The following is a 19036-nucleotide window of genomic DNA, read 5'->3' as shown; positions in this document are numbered from 1 at the left end:
GCTACTGGGATTATAGGGGTGGGAAAGATCTGGATGAGGTTTTTTTTGCAAATGTGACAGTGGCAAAGCACAGTGATATCTGAGGCAGCTGGAAGGAATATGTTTCTGGGACAGCACTGAGACAGAGATGGCCAGCAGTAGCTCGTGCTGAGACCCTTTATCCAACTGCAGCTCTTGAAAATTCTACGTTGCCAACCGGTTAATAACAGGAAAAAATACTAGCTAGGCTAGATCTGTGGAATATAGTCAAGCCTGCCTGCCCAGCTTCATTATGAAACAGAGCATTATGGACTTGTAGGTTTGTATAGGTACGTTTTTGGCACTGAATAAAAGAAGAATGATGGCATTTCCACTGTGAACATATTCTGCCTAGGAGAGGGATGCTGAAAAAGAAAATCAGACAGCTGCCTTACAACATCCTTTTTCAGTTTGTTAATGTACAAGATAGGGTCTTCTGTGAAGATGGGGATTTAAGAGTTCACATGAGAAGTTCTAAGGATTTCTTGAAGTAAAAGTAGGTTGGAACAAAGAAGTTCTGACTATTCACTTCGGCTTTGGCATGCACGCTTTTCTCATTGCACAAAACAAGCTCTACTATACAATTAATGTCAGATCAAAATAGGCTTGTTTATTCTGATTTTAGTTCCACCTGTTCCAGTACTGACATATTTTGTTGGTGAGTGCAGTGGGGAATACTTTTATCAGTATGCAGGCAACATAGCTGAAAAAGTATTAAGCTCATAATAGCTAATACAGCTTGTTACCTCAACCTTAGCTTTAGCCCAAGACCTCCATCCAGCCTTTGCCCAGAAGAACAATTTCTCAGGGAAAGATTCTGTTTGCAGCTTACTGCTTCCTTGGCAGCCCCTTTGCTGAGGCATTCCAACTGGAGCTCTAGGTTCTGTGTCTCTTCTAACCCTGTGGACTGTCACACTCTTCAGGTCATCGGGAGGCTGGCTGAACCATGTTGTGCACTGCAACAGTGTTGAGTGGTTGGGGTTTTTTTTCGTTTGTCCTGGGAGAGGAAGAAACAGGAGGAAGTCAGAGCCATGAGGATCCAGGCAACTAAAGAAGTTTCTGCCATCCATTCTTGGTTTTTTTGCTGCTTTGCCAATGAGGCTTTCTTTTCCCAAGTACAGAAAAATCTGTTACTATTGAGTCCTATCCATTCCAGTTCAGAAGTGTCTCTGTTTTCTTAATAATTGCTTTTCTAAGATGTTGCAGAAGAAAATTCATTCCTGCTTTGGTGCAAAAGCTTAAAAAGCATTTGGGGCGGTGGGGGAGAACTGACAGCTGCTGCAGCTTCAAGAAGGCCAAGCTTTGTGCCTTTGGAAATCCCCCTATATAAGCAAAGTTAAGGAGGGAGGGGGAGAGGGGCATGTTTCACACCAGTGGCAAGAGCCTGTTGAAATCATCAGTTTTTCTAGTTTTCTAGGCTTTAATGAGCTTTAGAGAGTTGTAGAAATTGATACATTAACTTACTCACACGGATTAAACTTTTGCTCGGTTGGTAGAATGGAGAGATCACGCAGTTTACGTGATGGCAAATTCATGAGAGAAGCCAGACTAGTTCTTTTTCAACACTGACCTATCCCACTGAATTCATCCTCCTTTTCTGTCTTAGTGTTTGACGACTTTCCAGGAAATAAGGGGACAGCTTGTACTTTTAAAATTAGTACTGTTATAAGTACTTACCTTGTTAAGTAGTTCATCTTATAAAATTTTAGTAAGCTTTGAACCTCTTCATGGTCATTGCCATTTGCTTTCTGACTACACCTTGACATACCAACCTGCATCAGCTCCTTCTTCTCCCCCCTTCTACCACATACACAAAAACGCAAATTAAAAATTTGAAGAAAATGCTCTTCTCTGAACATCACTGAACTCTGGACCTGACAGTTCTCCCAGTTCAGTATGTTTCACAGATGTTAGTCCTCAAGTAAGAAACTGTTCCAGTCAGTCTCAAAGTGGAAGAGCATGATCTCAGCATGATGAACGGGTAGCAAGTGAAAAGCATTCTAGTAGACAGCCAAGCTCCCAGCCTGAAACAGTTGCCAATAGCCTGAAGGGCACATGTGAGGATATGGGTGAGCAAACAAACTCGACTCTGTGCCAGCTGACTTCTATAAATGTTGTGCAAGGACAAGAATGTGTTGTAGTGATGTGGCTTAGATGTGGCAAAGGTTTAGATGAGGCAATTTTAATAATAGATGATGGTTTGTGTCTGAAAGGAATGCTGAAAGAATGGAGCATCTTGCTGGCGACTGAAGGGCCCAGAGGTTTATGGTCAAGGCCAGTAATAAAAGGAATTTAAGCAGGGCTTATGATTCTTCAACAGTGAATATGTGTCGCTGAGTTATTTTGGGGTCCTGATTTGGGGTTAGGTGTAAGGTTCAGAAAAGGAGGAACGCACCAGTTTCTTGGAAGGGTTGTAATTCAGGAAACAGGGGGGTCTAAGAGCTTGCTGTATTTCTGGAACATCAAGGGATATTATAAAGATTGCTTCAAAAAATTAGGTCATTAATAGCAGAAGTGATCTGGCGAAGTTTAATCCTGTGCTAAAGTTACTATTTAATGATGATAAGAGAGGCCTTTCCTGATTTATCTTAATGGTTTTCCTTTTAGAAGGACTGTGCCATGTCTTGATAAAGTTGCATTGAGGTTATTTTCAACCAGTTTTCTCTCTGTGTTTGATATTTTGGAAAATAATGGATTTGAGAAATATCTTCTTTTGTTGAAAGGAGACATGGAGTTTCTATGGTGTGGTAACTTGCATACCACAGGACAAACATACTGTTTGCGTTTGTTCTGAGCAGCTGTTCTGTAAAATGGTAAACACTGCATCTACTGGGGGAATTAAAAAGAAGGGCTAGAATGAAACAGACCTTTCTCCTTTGGCCTTGCCCCATGGAAATGAACATTCCTTAGCATGTGCTGTGATTGGAACAACAAGGACACGGAAAGCCTATGCTCCTGTCTCCTAGGCCATGCTCAAATTAAGAGAGTAACTACTGGAAAGAGGAGAAGGGAATTCCCAGGTAGGGGGTCTTCAGGCATCTGTGTATGTTGGTTATTGACTAGTGCTGATAAGACAAATTGGAATGTAGTTTCCACAAAATATGTTTTCTACAAAGTGTAGTTAACAGAAATAAGTTAACTTGCAGATCAAGATACTTCACGCACAGATATTAGTAATGTTAGGGCATCTATCTAGATACTAGTGTTTTCTCCTCCCCAGCAATCTTTCTCGGCAACAGAAGTCACACAGAGTTTTGATGTTTGTACATGTATATTTTCCTTGTCTTTTTTTGCTTAAGCCTAAATACCACATCTGAGTTCTTTTGTCTTCGAATCTACAAAAAGCATGTATTTTACACCTTAGTGCAGTCAAATCTATTGTTTACTTTCTTCCCTTGCCCAGGCATTTTGCTTATCAGCATGTCCATTCCACCCCCTGGATATTTCTTGAGCAAGATGAGAACTTTTAGGTATCTCAATTTCTTTACCTTTCCATTTTCATTTCAATTTTAAACTAGCTACCCACATTATACAAGACTAAATTCTCAGTCCTCTGCATAACATGAAATCCCCCTATTTAGAACCAAATTTCAATCAATCTGTTAAGTACTAGCAATTTTGGTAAAGATTTCCAATAGCAGCACTGGGGCATTAACTGGCTTCTACTACTCTGCTTATTTAGAGAATATGTCAACTAATTGCTAGAGGAAATATGTCTAACAGCCCGAAAGATGTAGTTGTTAATTCCAGCTATTGTGAGTGCACTTGCAGGAATGTTTTTTCCATGTGTATAGCTTTCCAGTTATTGAAATTCAGGACCTTGGATTTGACCATGATTTCTGCTTTACATTCCTATGTCCTGTTGCTTCTTTTTTCCAAGGATCACTGGACTATATTTGTAGTGATACTTGTCTGTTCGACAGCAGCTGGAAAAGAGACGGTGATACAAGTGAACAGCTATGTACAAGTGAGATAGAAGATGGCAGGAAATTGTATGACTGGAGGGAAAGGGGTAAAAAGGTTTCATTTCCACATGTGAGAAGAAAAATAAAATCAAGGCCAGGCAACTGACCTTTTCAGTTATAAGACCATGACAAAATAACAGCATCATGGCACTATAAATCAGTAATGCAGCTTCATCTAAAATTGCGTACATCTTTGGTGCAGTTGTCTAGATGCAGAACAATAATATGAGAGTACAAAGACAACTCAATTTTCATGACAAAAAATCTGTTTTAAATGTTGTATCTAATAAAAGAAGTAGTGGTATGGAGAGATCAAATAAGAGTGGTATATAGTTGATAAATTAGGCACTCTTTTCACTCTTTCTCATGATAGAAGACCAAGGATGCAGCCAAAGAAATGGAAATGTAGATGCTTAAGTTGTTTCACAGTCAGGTCTCTCGTTTGTTTTACAGATGAAATACTTTCAGCTAAATGTAATTCATCAAGTGTGGTGAAATTTGTGTTCATACAGTTATGGGGGTTTTTGTATGCAGTAAGTTTTTGGGCCCATGGCCAAAAGATGTTTTTCAAGAAGTGCAGAGTGGCTTCTCCTTCCCTCTGCTTGCAAAGGTAGTTTTTAAACAAGGAGTTATCAACTTAAGGAGTAGAAACAAAATGTGATAAGTTGCAGTTAACAATGAATAAGCAGAATGGTCATTGTAATGAATACTCAGTGTGTTCAGTTCATGGGTAACCTGTAAGCCAGAGTTTTTTCCCACAAATTATTTCGTGGATGGGTGCTAATAACTAATATATTCAGGAGAAATGGTGATTGAATCAGGCACAGTTTGGAAACAAAAGAAAGGGTTAAGTTCAGTGACTGACTACACACCCTAAAGTAGTTTTTTATCAGCACTATTTAGTTTTTATTCATGCAGTGATACTGTTTTCTCCTGGCAGCTCCTGTGGCAGAAGTTTTAATAAAATAAGTGACAGACTTCATCTGTGTTCTACAGCCTTCTATGCTGCTAAGGGCTTTGAATTTAACATTTGTTTTATCACCCTCATAGTTAAGTTCTTTTTCAAACTAACATTTTTATGCTGATATGATAATGTGCTGAATTAGTAGGGTATCTGTCCTCATTTTGGTCAGCAGGTAAAATCAGCGCCAGTGGTTTAGGATTCCAAGTAGTCAAATGAGTGAATATAACCTTAGGGATAGGGAGCTGTGGGGGTAGTGAGAGAAGAAGTCAAAGCCTTTGTGTGATGAACAAAGCATTGCTGTAGCTGAACAAGAAAGCGGAGAGACTTTTCCCTACATTGTCACACAAAATTAACAGGCTGGCAATATAAGCACCAATAACAAATAATTCTTCTAGAAATAGTGTATAAACGTCTGTGGTAGGGAGTCAATGCGTGAAAGGCAAGAAATATGCAAGGAGGAAAATGTTTTGGGAATCTGGGCTGCTTATGTTGTCTGTGCAACTTCAAGCTATATGGTTGTAACAGCCAGCAAAATAAAAGTACTTCATGAGTTTAAGCACTACTCTAGCAATTTTCTCTGACCTTATCCAGTAAAATGTATTTCTCTATCTGCTGCTCCAGAATTACTGCTTTTAAGATTGAAGAAACTAAAGTGATTGCCCAGTCTTCACTGAAACCTTATAAAGTTAGTTTCTGGCCTGTAGTTCATGAGCAATATTATTGAAAGCACACATGACAGAGCTGTGTCGTTCACATAATTGACTAAAAATTTCAGTCACTTAGTTCTGATATTTATTCTTTATTTATAAGTGGCACAGAGGCTTTTAGTCTAATTTCCCAGCCTGATGAGAGAGCAGGCATATTGTGTAGCAACGGGACGAAAACTTTCCTATCCTGAACCCTTGTCCTTCAGTTGTCAGAGCCACGTTTTGTGAGTATGGTGAAGTCCTTTGCTTTTTGCTGTATTTGTTAGTCACTCTCTTGGTATGAAATTAGCAGTGGAGTCATGGAGGGTTAGCCGTCTTGCTGGCTTGTTTTTATACGTGCCATCTAGGATTACCTCTGCTGAAAATAATCAGTAATCATAAACCACAACGTATGAGAGTTGAAACTACTGTCTTAAATCATTCTTAAAGCTTAAACTCAGCTATAACTAATCAATTTGATTTCCAATAGCTATTTTTAAAATCCACAAAAACCTAGTGGCAAAAGGTCTTGGCAAAGGCAGGCTGAAGTTCATCTTCCCTGAACATCACCACTTCCCAGCTCCTGCTCCTGACATTTTGCTTCGTGTCAATTTTGCTGTACCGAGAAGAGGGAAGAGCTTCCTCTTGAGGTTTGTGGCAGAGTTTTTTGCTTAATTAACTGGCAGAGAGGCTGCCTGAGAGTGACAGACAGTGCCTCCTTCAGTCCCCAAGTGAGTGGTGTTAATTTCCTGCAAAGTACAGGGGAACATATTCCCATCAGTATGTCCACACGACTCTTACTGATGCTAATGAGAGCTGGGTGCTCTGTCGAAGGGGAAATTGCTATCCGTGCTAGGGCTGCGTCCTGAATCAGTGAACAGTGGAATTGCATCGTCTCACTGGTTCTTTTTTGATGCATTGTTTCATTCAGCAACTTCATTGTTTTTTCCCCTGTTGTTATAGCTATCCTAGGCCAAGTTTTCCTAAGAAAACCACAGAATAATCTAGTATCAGTTTTGTCAGTATGCCACATAAAATGCTCCAAATCTGTGATTTCTGGGAAAATAGCAGAGGAAATTTTGGCAGGTCAGGCTGATTCTTCTGGACTTGCTCAAAAAATAGTAGTGAATATGTTTCATGTGGACAGCTGTATGTCTGAAAGCTTCCTTTAGTACAATATGAAAGTGATTCAGCCCCCCGGTCCATGACTGGAAATCTCTCTAACGTCTAAGACACTTAAAAGAGTCACATTTATAGTTCTAATTGATAGCCACTGTTTTGACAGGCAAACAGATTTCTCCTCCCAGTGGCTTCATGCAGTTGGCCTCCAGCAGACCTTACCATTAGCACAATCCTACTGAAAAGAATATACCAGCTAATAATAAATCTGTAGGGAGGGATGTTAACTACAAACTACTATGTCTAATCAGTAATGTACAATAGTGAAAGCCAGGGAGAGAAGGTATTACTTATCAGAAGGACTGATTTTGGCAGTTTAAAAATGCAAAACCATCTATTATTTATTATGCCAAAACACATTTTTCAAAATACAGTATATATAACTCCACTCTTACTTTGGTGTTGTTTTGAATGTTACTGCTTTGTAAAACTGTCAGCTATAGTGAAGACTCAAAGGTGGAATTTGTGATACTTTTGCCTTTTTATTTTTTTGTGGACCCTAAAAACGAGTCATCTTAGGTTTTCTCTTTGCCTTTACAACCTCCCTTTCCTATTTAAGAACCATCTCTCTCCCTCTTATAAGTCTTCCTTTGAAAGAGTCTCTTCACTATGTACTAACTCTTCATTCACAGTTTCTCAAGCACTCAGCAGTGCAGAGCTCAAATACAGGCTAATGTGTCCCACTGAGAAAGAGTGGAGATAGTTTTTGGTAGCTCAGCTACTGTAGAGATACCTCTGCATGTCTGTACTGCATATTGCTCGGCAGCGTCTTGGAGGCAAGAGTGCTGGTTCCCAAGACACATCTCTTCCACACAGTCTGCGGCAGAAATCTCCAGCAAGAGGTATTTCTGTAGCAGTGCAGCGGCAGAGCATATGAAAGGAGTGTGGAGCAAGGAGTGGGAGAGTGAGTGTGTTAGGAGAGAAGATGAGTGGGAAATAGTTCAAGGGGAAAAGCATCATAGCAAACTGGTTGAAAAATGAGACAGGTAGATGTGCACTGATAATGTAATCATAGCTCTGAGATGATCAGTAGAGAAAGAGAATAGGACCTTTTAAATGGGCAAGTCATTTTTACGCTTCATGCCTCAGTTTCTTCATTTGTAGAATGGATGATATATGCTTAACATTGATTGATTGTTAGAGAATCACTACATTCCCATAGAAACTGGAGCTTTCATGAAGGCTGAGGTGCTGTCTCAGTAAAAACACAGGAGAGTCCTTTGTACTCCTGCTATTTTTCAAGAGTCATGTTTTTCCTGGACATCTTGTGGAACCTGCAAAGAGTGGTTTCACTTCATGAAAGTCAGATAAGCCCCAACAAATCTCCACTGTGGCATGTAAGGAAAGGAAGGCACGTGGTTTGATTGAGAAGGTCAGTACTGCAGTGGTGAGATGATTAGCAAGTCTGACACCTCGAGGTATCATGGCTCTGAGTGCAAATGTAGCAGGTTTTCAGTTTTGCTTTGCAAATGTCATGTATTTAATTTGCCTCATGAGTTTCGTATCTGCAGTTCCGATAATGTCACAGTTGCATGTTGTTTTTTCATAGCCAAAAGGGCTGAGCAAAAAGTTTTGTAGTGTGAGTGGAGATTCTCATATAGTGCCTCAGTAGCTGAAACACGAAGAAGAGCACCAAATAGCATGAGTTACGATATGAGAAAAATGAAAAGTCCTTCCCCATATAAACATGCATAATAAATACATATGCAGTTGATAAGTCAGTGAATTCTGGGGTCGTGTGGCTAGTAATAGGGAAAGAGACACACTATAGATGAGGAAGCATGAAACAGAAAAGAAAAAACTCAGCAGCCTGCTGTTGTCAAGTTTGGCACCCAAAGACTATCTTTTAGCTCCCTTCACTTGGTCTTTCCCCTGTCCCACCTTCAAGTGGCCCTGTTAACTACGGGGGGCTGGAGGTGCTGGTGGGACACCGAGGCATGCTGGCTGTCACTTGACGGCAGAATTTCCAAATCCACGTGTGAGAAAACCACAAAGTCAGCAAGTAGTTCTGGAGGAGCAGCTGGCAACACACACAATTGTACTGGGAGTCTCTGTCTCCTACTTTGTATTACTGACTGAACCTTAGAGGAATAGGTTCAGTCAGAAACTGCATTTATCTTTTTCTGCATGACAGAGAGTAACAAATTCCTGGAAAAATCAGCAGCTAGCCTAACTACCTGATTCTCTCTTTCTTCTCATGGAGACATGAGAAGATGGATGACTATGAAATGGGAATTGAGAAGGCAGAGTCAGGGGCTTAGTACTCTGGTCTTTGCTTTGAGTATGGAGTTACTGTGCCCAAGGCTTGGGTGTGATTAACGTGTTCCTCTGGGGTTGGCAGATTGGCATTTGCAGACTCCATACAGAGTAGGCACAGCCATGTTTCTGTGCACTGTCTGGGACACGATTAGTACTTCAGAAGAAACTACTTGCCTGTAAGATGGAACCAAGAGGGGAAAATGGCTGATGTTGTATGAGAAGTAGGGGAAAATAAGAGTATATGGGAATAAATCCTTACTTGGGTGGAGGGTATTTGCACAGTCTGGTGGACAAGCAAGCAGGGCTTGTTGCATTGGACAGACTATAAATCATTTTTTTCCTCCTTCTGATCAAGCTGTAAATCACAGCTGTGCTCTATTACTGCAGTTTTTTCTTTCTTGATATATGTGATGTGGAATGCAGATTCTTTTACTGGTGAGCAGAAAGACTAGCAACATGGTCAGCAGAGGACTGAAGCATCATTTCATGGAAGCAGATGCGTAGCTGCCATTCAACATCACAATTTTCCTGGTCATGTAATAGTAGTCGTAATCCCTCTTCATAAACACCATCTCCAACACTCAGACTACCTCAGCATGTTTTAAATTCCTGGAAGTGTGAAGGATGACTCTTCATAGCTGCCTTCTGTTGTCTATATTTACATAGCAGCCAATGAGAGTTATTCCATTCCATTGGTTCAGTAGATGGACTTTGTGGCTTTGCAGCTACCACTTCTAACTTCTTAGGGTACCATCTTCTTCATAGGGTACCGTCACATTCCTTGATTTTTGTCTTTGGTCATTTCATATGCTACAGAAGTAAGATTTGATATATGGTACAGATGGACAGAACTGCCCCACTGATAGGGATTTCCCAATCTCTAATTACCAGAATGAGTTACAGTAACTCACTTCTATGTAAAATAAGAGCAAGCTCTTCATTTAAGAAATAAGGATACGGGGCTCAAAGGCTTGGGGAAGATGATAGGTGAAGAGATTTAAAGGCGATTATTTAGATTGCCTTTGTTCTGCAATTTCTAGGCGAAGAGCAACCTCTTGCATTATACATGGCAAACAGCCTCCAGTCTTTTATCTGATACTGAAACATAGATAATATCCAAGACTGGTACCAGCAATGAAGATTTTTCTTCTGTTGCTGTTTCCATGGTTGATACTCTCAGAGTAAACTTCAGTGTGTAACTTACAGCTTCTGTTTGGCATTTGCTTTCAGCATATGACCCTCTTCATTGAAGATTATAGATTATTTACCTGTGAGGTGTTACAGCAAGCAGCTTCTCAGATTTGGTGCTGGGAATTCTTTCATTAGCCCTTAAGTCTGTGAACAACGTGATGATCCAAGCATTAATACACATGTGATTAACTGTCTTTTCTCAGCTTTGTTTGCTTTGTTCTACTGATGCCTACAAGTTACATAATGAGTAGCATGTACAGGGTATGCATTAAAGGCAGTTCCCCATTGTCACAGGCTTCACGGCAAATGTATTTTCCTTTTAGAAAAACTTCAGTGGGGAAAAAATTGCACTGTTGATTTATTTTGAATGAACTCCGGGAAGGCTTACTAAGTATGCAATGTGGAAAGCTCCTTGAAGTGTTGGGGGTTAATACTCTCTGCTCTTAATTTCAAATTCCAGATAAATATGGTTTCAGCTTTGATCTTATCTGGACTAATTCTTTGTCACTGTACTAATTAATTCAGCATGCTGCAGAAAGGATGCTAATTTGGGCATCAAAGAAATAAATGGGTGGGGGGAGGTTGTGTTTAATCAGAGTTGTTAAAAAGATAAGTTTTACTCCCATTAGACTGCATCTGGAATCTCAGTCATTTTAGTCTAGCTCCAGCAGCCTGATACAGTAAATTAAAAATAAAAAACAAAAAAAATCACTTGTTTGCTTAATGTTGATATTACAGGAGCAACATGTATCGCTGTTAGTAATGTGGATTTCTTTATATTTGCATTTTCTACATAACCTTCTCTTTTCTTGCTGACCATAACCAGTTTAACTCCTGCAACATTAGAATACTGTGGATTCTCTCCCAAAATAATCTGAAGATTGCTAAATACGAGGACACTCACATTCATGAAGTTTAGCTACATTTGCAGAACACAAATAATAATTGTAGCACAGGACACTTTAATAAATTGCCATGTGCCTCCATTGATATAATAAATCAGAGGTTTGGTCATTTCTCCCTTTCATGGGAGCTATTTTTGATTGCCGAAGCTGCCCTATTCACTGTGGAAAGTTGCTGCTCTTGCCGACTGCCTCTCACTTGGTGCTGCCCTGGGAGTGAGCTGCAGCAGGTGGGAGAGCTGGGAGGCACCAGGCTAGCCGTGTAACTCTTTCCTGCAAGCAAACCTCATTAAATCTAGTTAAAAGTGGATCTTTTTTCTTTATTTTTCCAAAGCTCTTTCCAACTTACCAAACAGTACTGGTGGTGTGTGCAGCACTGCGCAGCCCGGTGGTGGTGTTCCCATTTTACCCCTTCCTCTCCCTTTCCTCTGAGTTGGAGGCACTTTCCACCTGGGAGCAGGGAGCAGGAGGGGCCGAAATGACCTTCTCCTTTGCTTGTCATCTTACCATGGCTTTTCTCTTACCCTGCCAAAGCAGGGAGGTTGGGTCAAAACCAGCTCCTGGGTAAGGCTTCGTCATGAGGAGGTCTTGCTGCAACAGATCTCATACACTGAGGCATCTTGATGTCACTGGGGCTAAATCCTCCACGAAGAGAATGGGATCTGCTCACTGTGGGGAGCAGGGGGAGTGGCAGTGGGGTAAGGAAAAGAGATGCTCACCCCTCCCGGCTCCGAGGCCCCCACACATAGCTGCCCTTTTATTAGAAGTTTAATTCATGTCATGGAGGTACTTTCATCTTCTTGGATATTGGTAAAGATTTGAACAGTGTTGTCCATCCCTTGCTATGTGTGCTCTGTTCTCAAAATGTCAAAATATGTTTTACCAAAACATGTTCTCTTCTTTTTGTAGTTTTTTTTCAGCTCTTGCAAAGCTGTTGGTCACACTGATGTAATACTCAATGGCATACTTCTGCCCAATAAGTAAACATTTAATAACAAACCTTTTAGGTATTTAGAGAGCCACTAAAAATGTAAAAGATGTATTTCATTAATGCTGCTATTAACATAAATGTAAAATGAGCCTGGTCTGTAATCACCAACAAGTCTGACTCACTAAGGATCTTTACGGCAATGTTTAATACTCCGTAAAAGTGTATGTATGAAAGTGATTAATCAAAGCACAGCACAGCTTCTAAAGTATTTCTTCTGCTGTAAAGCTGAGTGATAAAACAACTTAAAACACACGGCAGTAGTGGCAGTTAATAAGCTTTTTATAGTCCCTGTGTGGACCTGAAAATCATACCTTATTAGTATCTTTATCTTTCTTGCTCACTCATTCATTCATACTCACATTTAAATTTAATTTTAAGGGTTATTTCTAGTCTTTCATAAGGGACCTGCTTTAATAATCTCAGCATTTTTCCCCATTTGCTGTGAAATGACTAGGAGTCAGAGCTTTTCTTATATGTACTTTACAAATCACTCTGGTTTTTTTACAGATCATTTCTGGAGATGTCAGGATTTTATGACATTGTTAGGCTTTGTATCTTGCTTGACTGTGTCATAGGCCCTCTTGAATTATTTCCCTGCAGATGTTTGCAATTTCGTTCTGCACCCTGTTAGCTGCAGTGACACCTACTGATCTAGGCCAACTGAATTAATGAGGAAATCCAAATTGCTGAATTTAGTCAGCAAGCTTGTTAGGGTTCCACCCACCAGATGTTTCTGCTGCTTAGAAGTCTGGGACTTTATAGACCTGCCTGCTTTTTAATCCTTGAAGCAAATATCAACACATTTGAGATCTCCACGCTCGCAGCTCCACATGGAAACAAAGTGTTGCCATGACCACAGCTTTAGGTCTTGCATATAAGACGTTTAGCCCAAGTACAACAGAACAGGTCTATAGGAGGTTTGTTTTAATTTTTATCCCTTGGAAGCCTTGAAAAAAAGCATGCATATGCTTTAATGCTATACAAATAGAATGGTAATAAATACTGCAAGATGACAACACACATTTGGTATTCAGAGACTTCATTTATTTAATGCTTCGAAGAGGAAAATTTTTAGTTACTTGCAGGGCATCCTTTGAAATTAATAGAAATAGGATAGATCCTTGCTCTTGCACAGCCTGTTTTCAACCATTGCATATGGGGTTTTCCCATAAGGATGAAGTGCTCAGAGGTCTGATCATATAAAGAAAATCCCTTTATCCTTTTGTTTACAGGAAGACTGTGCTCTGAGTAGTTGGAATATTAATATTCTCAACTGAAAAGTATACTAGGGGTATTAGGGCTTCAACTTCTGTAACAGTACTTCCCAAGCATTTACAGTGGATAATCAGAGAACTGCGGCAGTCACTCAAGCTGGGAAGATAACAGATTTTTTTCCTGTCGTGATTACAAGTGGCTTCATTTGACATAAATCGATTATAGATGGATATAGAATGAGAGGATACAGTTGATTCATTTGGTTTCAGGTCTGGTTGTTATATGTCTCCATTTATTACATAAGGTTTTCAGAGTAACAATTCCATCGTATATTAAGTTGAAGAGAATTTTGCTGTGCAGAGTATAGCAAAACAGACGTTTCAAAAATGCGTGCCATACATTTTTTCATTGTTTTTATTCTTCTGAAAATAGTATTAATATGGAAGGCAGATTTTACCACAATCCAATTATTTGTTGCCTGGGGAATTGGAAACTCCAAATCCTAAAGCCATTCAGTTTTCATAGAATTTTAATATGGATTTGATTAATTCTATAGTATGATTATGACAATAGGTTTTATCCTGTCCTTGTTGGGATCAGTGGAGAGCCTCACATTGATATCAGTGAGAACGTGATCAAACCCAGTTGGACAGCAAGTACTCTTCATTTTTTTTGTTCCCATAAGCAGTAGAGAACCATTAAGCCTGTAGTGCACAAACCCATGCAAAATTACAATGGGTGGAAGCTAATTTTATCATCGGAAGCCCATGGCAATTAGAACGCATCAGTGAGCAGACCATAAATTTTAGGACAGTGTATAAATTCAGGCAGAGATGCTACTGGGGGCTTTGTGGTTTAATGCTGTCTATCCTATATTGCTTTTCTTAACAGTGTTAAAGATTTTTTTCTGCTTTTATTTTTTTAGTGTTTGTGCAAGGTTTTTATTGAGCTGAAAAACATTACAATAATAATAAAAGAGAATGGATTTTTATGGTATAGAAATGTGCAAAAGAGGCCAAAAATCTGAATGTTTCCCTAGCCTTGAGCTAGACGCTGTATACTTAGTGTAACAGGTAAAAATTGTAAGCCTGCGCAAATCCCATCTAAAGCTAAAAATAGCAAAAAAAGTAAAAGTTGTTTTCATCAAGACCAACTCAATATTCCCAATTTATAATTACACTGGAACTTGCCAGTTTTATGGCAGGAACAGCTCTACCAGCAAAGAGCACTATTTTTGATAAGAGTTGTTATGTTGGCAGTTACTACAATCAAAATTGTCGCTTTATTTTGTTTAAAATTTATTTCCCCAGTAAGCAAGAAATAATATCTAGACTTGAAAGGGAAGTATGTTAAAAATTATTTTTATATATATACATTTCTCTCGAGTATGCAACATATCTAACTTCAACTCCCTGCAGCAATACAAAATGCCCAAGAATAATGTTTTAATAATCAATACATCCTACAGTCGAATATGAGACTCTGCAAACCTGTAATTGAAACTGTGGGAGAAAAGCAGGCAGCCTGAATATAAAAAAAGTACCAGAGTTGGATTATGACCAAGATGCAAGTGCTAATACAGCCTCTCTTGAGAAAACTGCCATGAGACCATCGCAGCATGTGCAAGTGTTAGAAAGCAGGGGTCTTTCAGGTGCAGCCTGCTGGTGCTCATCCCCAGGCGATTTATTGTTTGGCTGCCTGACAGCTCTGTAGAGAGCAATATATGCAGTTTCATCAAGCTTTTCTTTTTCACCTGGGTCATCTTGTATCTGTGAGCCCTTCTCACTTTGCATCTTCTCACTCTGTATGTACAACCTCTCTCTCTTGTGTTTCCCAACTGCTGCCTTCACTGCTGCTACCACCCTCTGATGAGGTTTGTGGCTCCACATTCTCTTGGGACTGCTAGAACTCAGAAGGCAGTAGTGGAATTAGTGTACTGCTCTATACTCAGGAAAAGCAAAAGTGTGGAAAGTACCTGCAGTCTTTCTGGAAGCACTGAAATGTCTAGAGACCTAAAAAAAGGAATTGAAGATTGTTTATAGATTAGGGGTATGCATATTTTTTATCAAAGGACCCCTCAAAGAACGTAAGACACTATCTATCCCTATTGCCACACATTAAAAAAAGGAAGAGAAAACCACGCACTGAGATACGACTCCTCCTACTCTTCAGCACAATCCTTGGCAGAGCCAGGATAAAGCATCTCATGTTGTTAGCAGCAGTATTTGCCCTTCTCATTAGCACCACACACTATGTGCCTGTCTCTCATGCCCATCATTCCCTTTTTAACCAGGTTCTTATTGTCTGAAAGACTTGCTGTGGAGTCCCTAAGAACTTTATTTGACCACAAGCTCAGAATTATTGATTACATTCACAAAAAAAATTTGGATCATTAATTTATGAGCCTGACAGAGTATTTGCAAGATTTCTGCTTTTGTCAGAGGAGACACCTAAAGTCAATGATTTACAGCTTAAGTATATGCACAGTAATTCAGCTATTCCACTTGAGGCAGTTTGGGCTGACATGAAAAATAAAAAGGGTAAAAGAAAGATCACCAAGACAATGCTGCAGACTTTCACAGAGGAGTTTGCAGTTTTGAGTCAGAGTATTTACTTCGTAATATGGTATACTTAATGAAGAAATCGTTACTTTACGTTGTTGTCATGCGTGCAAGGACAATATTGATTTGCATGGACAGATAGAGACTGATCATTTACTTACTTGGGGAACTGAGAATTTCTGACTGGGGAAGAGGAGAGGAGGTTTTTGTACTTTTTGGTCCTTCATTCATGAGCATATTTGACATACTTGACCCCCATGTTCCATCTAGCTCCATCAGAAATGAAATGTAGCTCCCCAGTTCAGTCACCTTTTATAGACTGCGCAAAGCAGACTTGTTACGCATATTTGTACAGTGTATAGAACAGTGGGACCCCTGAACTGATTGGGGTCTCCGGAGGACTTTCATAGCATAAATATTACATGATAGTATATTACTAGGCAGAAAGAAAAACCCAGAAGTACTTGAAAAAGGAGCTCTTATGAACTGGCTATTTTTGTACTCTCAGAACACAGCAAGATTTTATTTCCAATTGCATCCTTACTTAAACAAAGAACAAATCCTTTAATTAAGGCCAGACATGAATGAGAGACAGTAGTTACTGATAAGACTAGAACACATGGTCCAGTTTGGGTGCTGACACCACAGCCACTGCAGATTACTTTCAGAGAGCTGTCCTGTGGCAAGAAGAATGTTCAGCCACTTTAAAATGTGCCATATTAATAGTGCAGCCCTGCAGTGACTTGCGTGTCAGGTTTGGTGGGGCTTTTCAACTTTGTTTCAGGCAATAGCTTTCAAAAGTACAGGGCCCAAATCAATTTGTAACCTAACTAGTCCTTCCTATTGCATATGGTCCATTCATTACTGGTAATTTATTTTGCCAAGTGGGAAATCTGAGTAACTTAGATAAAAGCAGTGTTTTGATTGCCTAAAATTTCTGTGGTTTATGATGCATAAGTTTTGATTTTTCTTCTAGTATTTATTTCCTCCTGACTCCTTCCTTGCTATCTTAAACAGATTTGGAAAGAAAAAAGAAGATAAAAGTGGGAAAACAGATCAGAAGGGGAATCCAAAGCAAGACGTGCTTAAAGAGGAGGAGCTGGAGAAAATGAAAGATGAACGTGAAAGGTGAGTAAATGGTGGTGGCATCTGTGTTCATCAGATGAAAAACTTCAAAGCAAGGGATTGCTTGAAGGGACAGACAGACAGCCTGGCTGGAGATGTCCCAGACCATGTCCGCTGGCAGTCAGGTCCAGGCAACGCAGGCTGGTCTTCTGGCAGAGTCGAGTCAGGGTTGCTGTGTGACAGGAGGAGCTTGCCTGTCTCCTGCAGGTTTTTTGCACTTCACTCTGGTAGCTACTATTCAGATCACAATTTCTGGTAAGCTGGTGAAGAACAATTCCTTTAAAAGCTGTTTCACCTCTGCCCATTCCCAAGACCAGCTGACTTAGTAATTTTTTAATTTGCTTCTCTAAATTGAGAACCTCCTCCCTTCTCTCCTGACAGCTTCTTCTGTGGTTTTCAGCAATTCAGATTTCTTTGGCTTCAGCTAGCTGTGCTATCAAGTGGTAGTGTTTGTACTTGGGTATGTTCTTTTCTGTGCCGTGTTTGCTGGTTAGCCACATGTTGCAGAAATATCTGCTCCACAAATGCTGAGTAGGCCAAGAGACACCAGGAAGAAAGCAGGTTCAGACGGTTAAAATCAGTCTGAAGAGACAAAGGTCTGCAAGCAGTGGGGCGGATGAGATGGGCAAGGCAAGAAGCTAGGTGTGTGCCAGCTGTGAGTTGCCATATTTCTGAGGTAAAGCTCTGAGACTAAGATGAAAGGAACCACTGATGTGAATAAGCCCAGTTCTTGGTCTTGTTCATAAAATACTCATTTTTCATGCCCAATCTCAGCAACTTCGTTATCTTTCCAGGTAAAGAAAATTTAGTTTTCTACTTTTCCCCATGTCTGCCCTTCAGGTGCTAGGGACAGTTTGTAAGTGCTGAGAAAGCTCAGCAAACTCCTCTCTCCCTTTCCACAGCTCATCCAGATGTACTTCATGATATGCTGAAGAAGGTCTTTGTTTCCCTATGGTGGCTGCTACCAGAAAAGTTAAAGAGCCCATCCTTGCTGGCTCTCAAAGAGGTGTCTGCAGTTGCTGTAAAACTTTCCAAGTTGTAGTAATGCAGGTTGTCAGGGCATGGGGAAAGCTTTCAGAGGTGTCTCCTTCACTGGAGCATCCTGCTCCTGGGAGATGGAATGGAAGCAGGTATGGTTCCTTTTGGGTAGGCAGAGTCTTCCCATACAGGCCAGCCTTTGTGGTGTTGGTCAGTGCCCAGGGAAAAGACACCCTGCTTTCACTTGAGCCATGTAGTGTGTGGTCAGCCATGTAAGTGGTAGCTGATGGGTTTGATGGGGAAAAGAAATAAATCCAAACCCCAACAACCCCAACCCTTCTGTCTGTTGCTAACATTTACTGGTTTAAAGTCTAGTAAGGTATCCAGTTGCTGCAGTGCTGCTACTGGATATGCTTAGCCAGTGTTAAAGTATTTAGTTCATCTAAGTTAAGTAGTGTCGGGAGAAACTTTGTACCATTTGTTTTAAAATTTCTATGCCGTGCCCTTGATTTTGCCAGATTGATGAGTGCCTTTATTTTAAACTGCTGACTCCCAATTTGGATACTGGCAATTTGAGAGGTATGTGTCCTTCATTTTAAAGAAGCCAGTGTCTTTTATTAGGATCCTGGCAAGCTAAGAAGCATGTATCCCATCTGTTAAAGGGCCAGTGTCATTTACTAAAATTTTGGCAGGCTGCAAGGAATGAACCCTTCTGTCTAGAGGTCTAACGTTCCAATTGGACACAAGATAATTGTTCTTAATATTTCTTAGCGTTGTATGCTTTTTTTTAAATTACAATCACTGATTGACAGTAACTTGGTAAGGCTGCATTAGAAACTGGCAGCTCAATGTCTTCATCATTCAGGTTTCTCTAGTAATGATGTCAGTTTTGACCTGAAAGAGTTTGCGACTGAAATGGAGAACAGCAGGTGTGTTGAGAAGTGGATGAACCAAGATTATATTTTTAACTCACTCACTTGATTCTTCTTCTATAATAGTCAA

General features: G+C 40.1%; 1 protein-coding gene across 5 annotated transcripts in view; it reads left to right on the top strand.

Moving 5' to 3' along the window:
- Positions 1 to 19036, top strand: part of PARD3B (par-3 family cell polarity regulator beta) — a 413399-nt gene that overhangs the window by 296633 nt on the left and 97730 nt on the right. For all 5 annotated transcript variants that reach the window (XM_055812187.1, XM_055812185.1, XM_055812186.1 and 2 more), the window contains one exon: positions 16949 to 17059. In XM_055812187.1, coding sequence (XP_055668162.1) covers positions 16949 to 17059 — 111 coding nt within the window. The remainder of the gene's footprint in view (positions 1 to 16948; positions 17060 to 19036) is intronic.

Source organism: Falco peregrinus, chromosome 8 (assembly GCF_023634155.1).
Source record: "Falco peregrinus isolate bFalPer1 chromosome 8, bFalPer1.pri, whole genome shotgun sequence".
In the NCBI taxonomy this organism is placed as follows: Eukaryota; Metazoa; Chordata; class Aves; order Falconiformes; family Falconidae; genus Falco; species Falco peregrinus.
The sequence above is the reverse complement of the archived record's forward strand: the minus strand, read 5'-3'. Positions and strand labels throughout refer to the sequence as shown.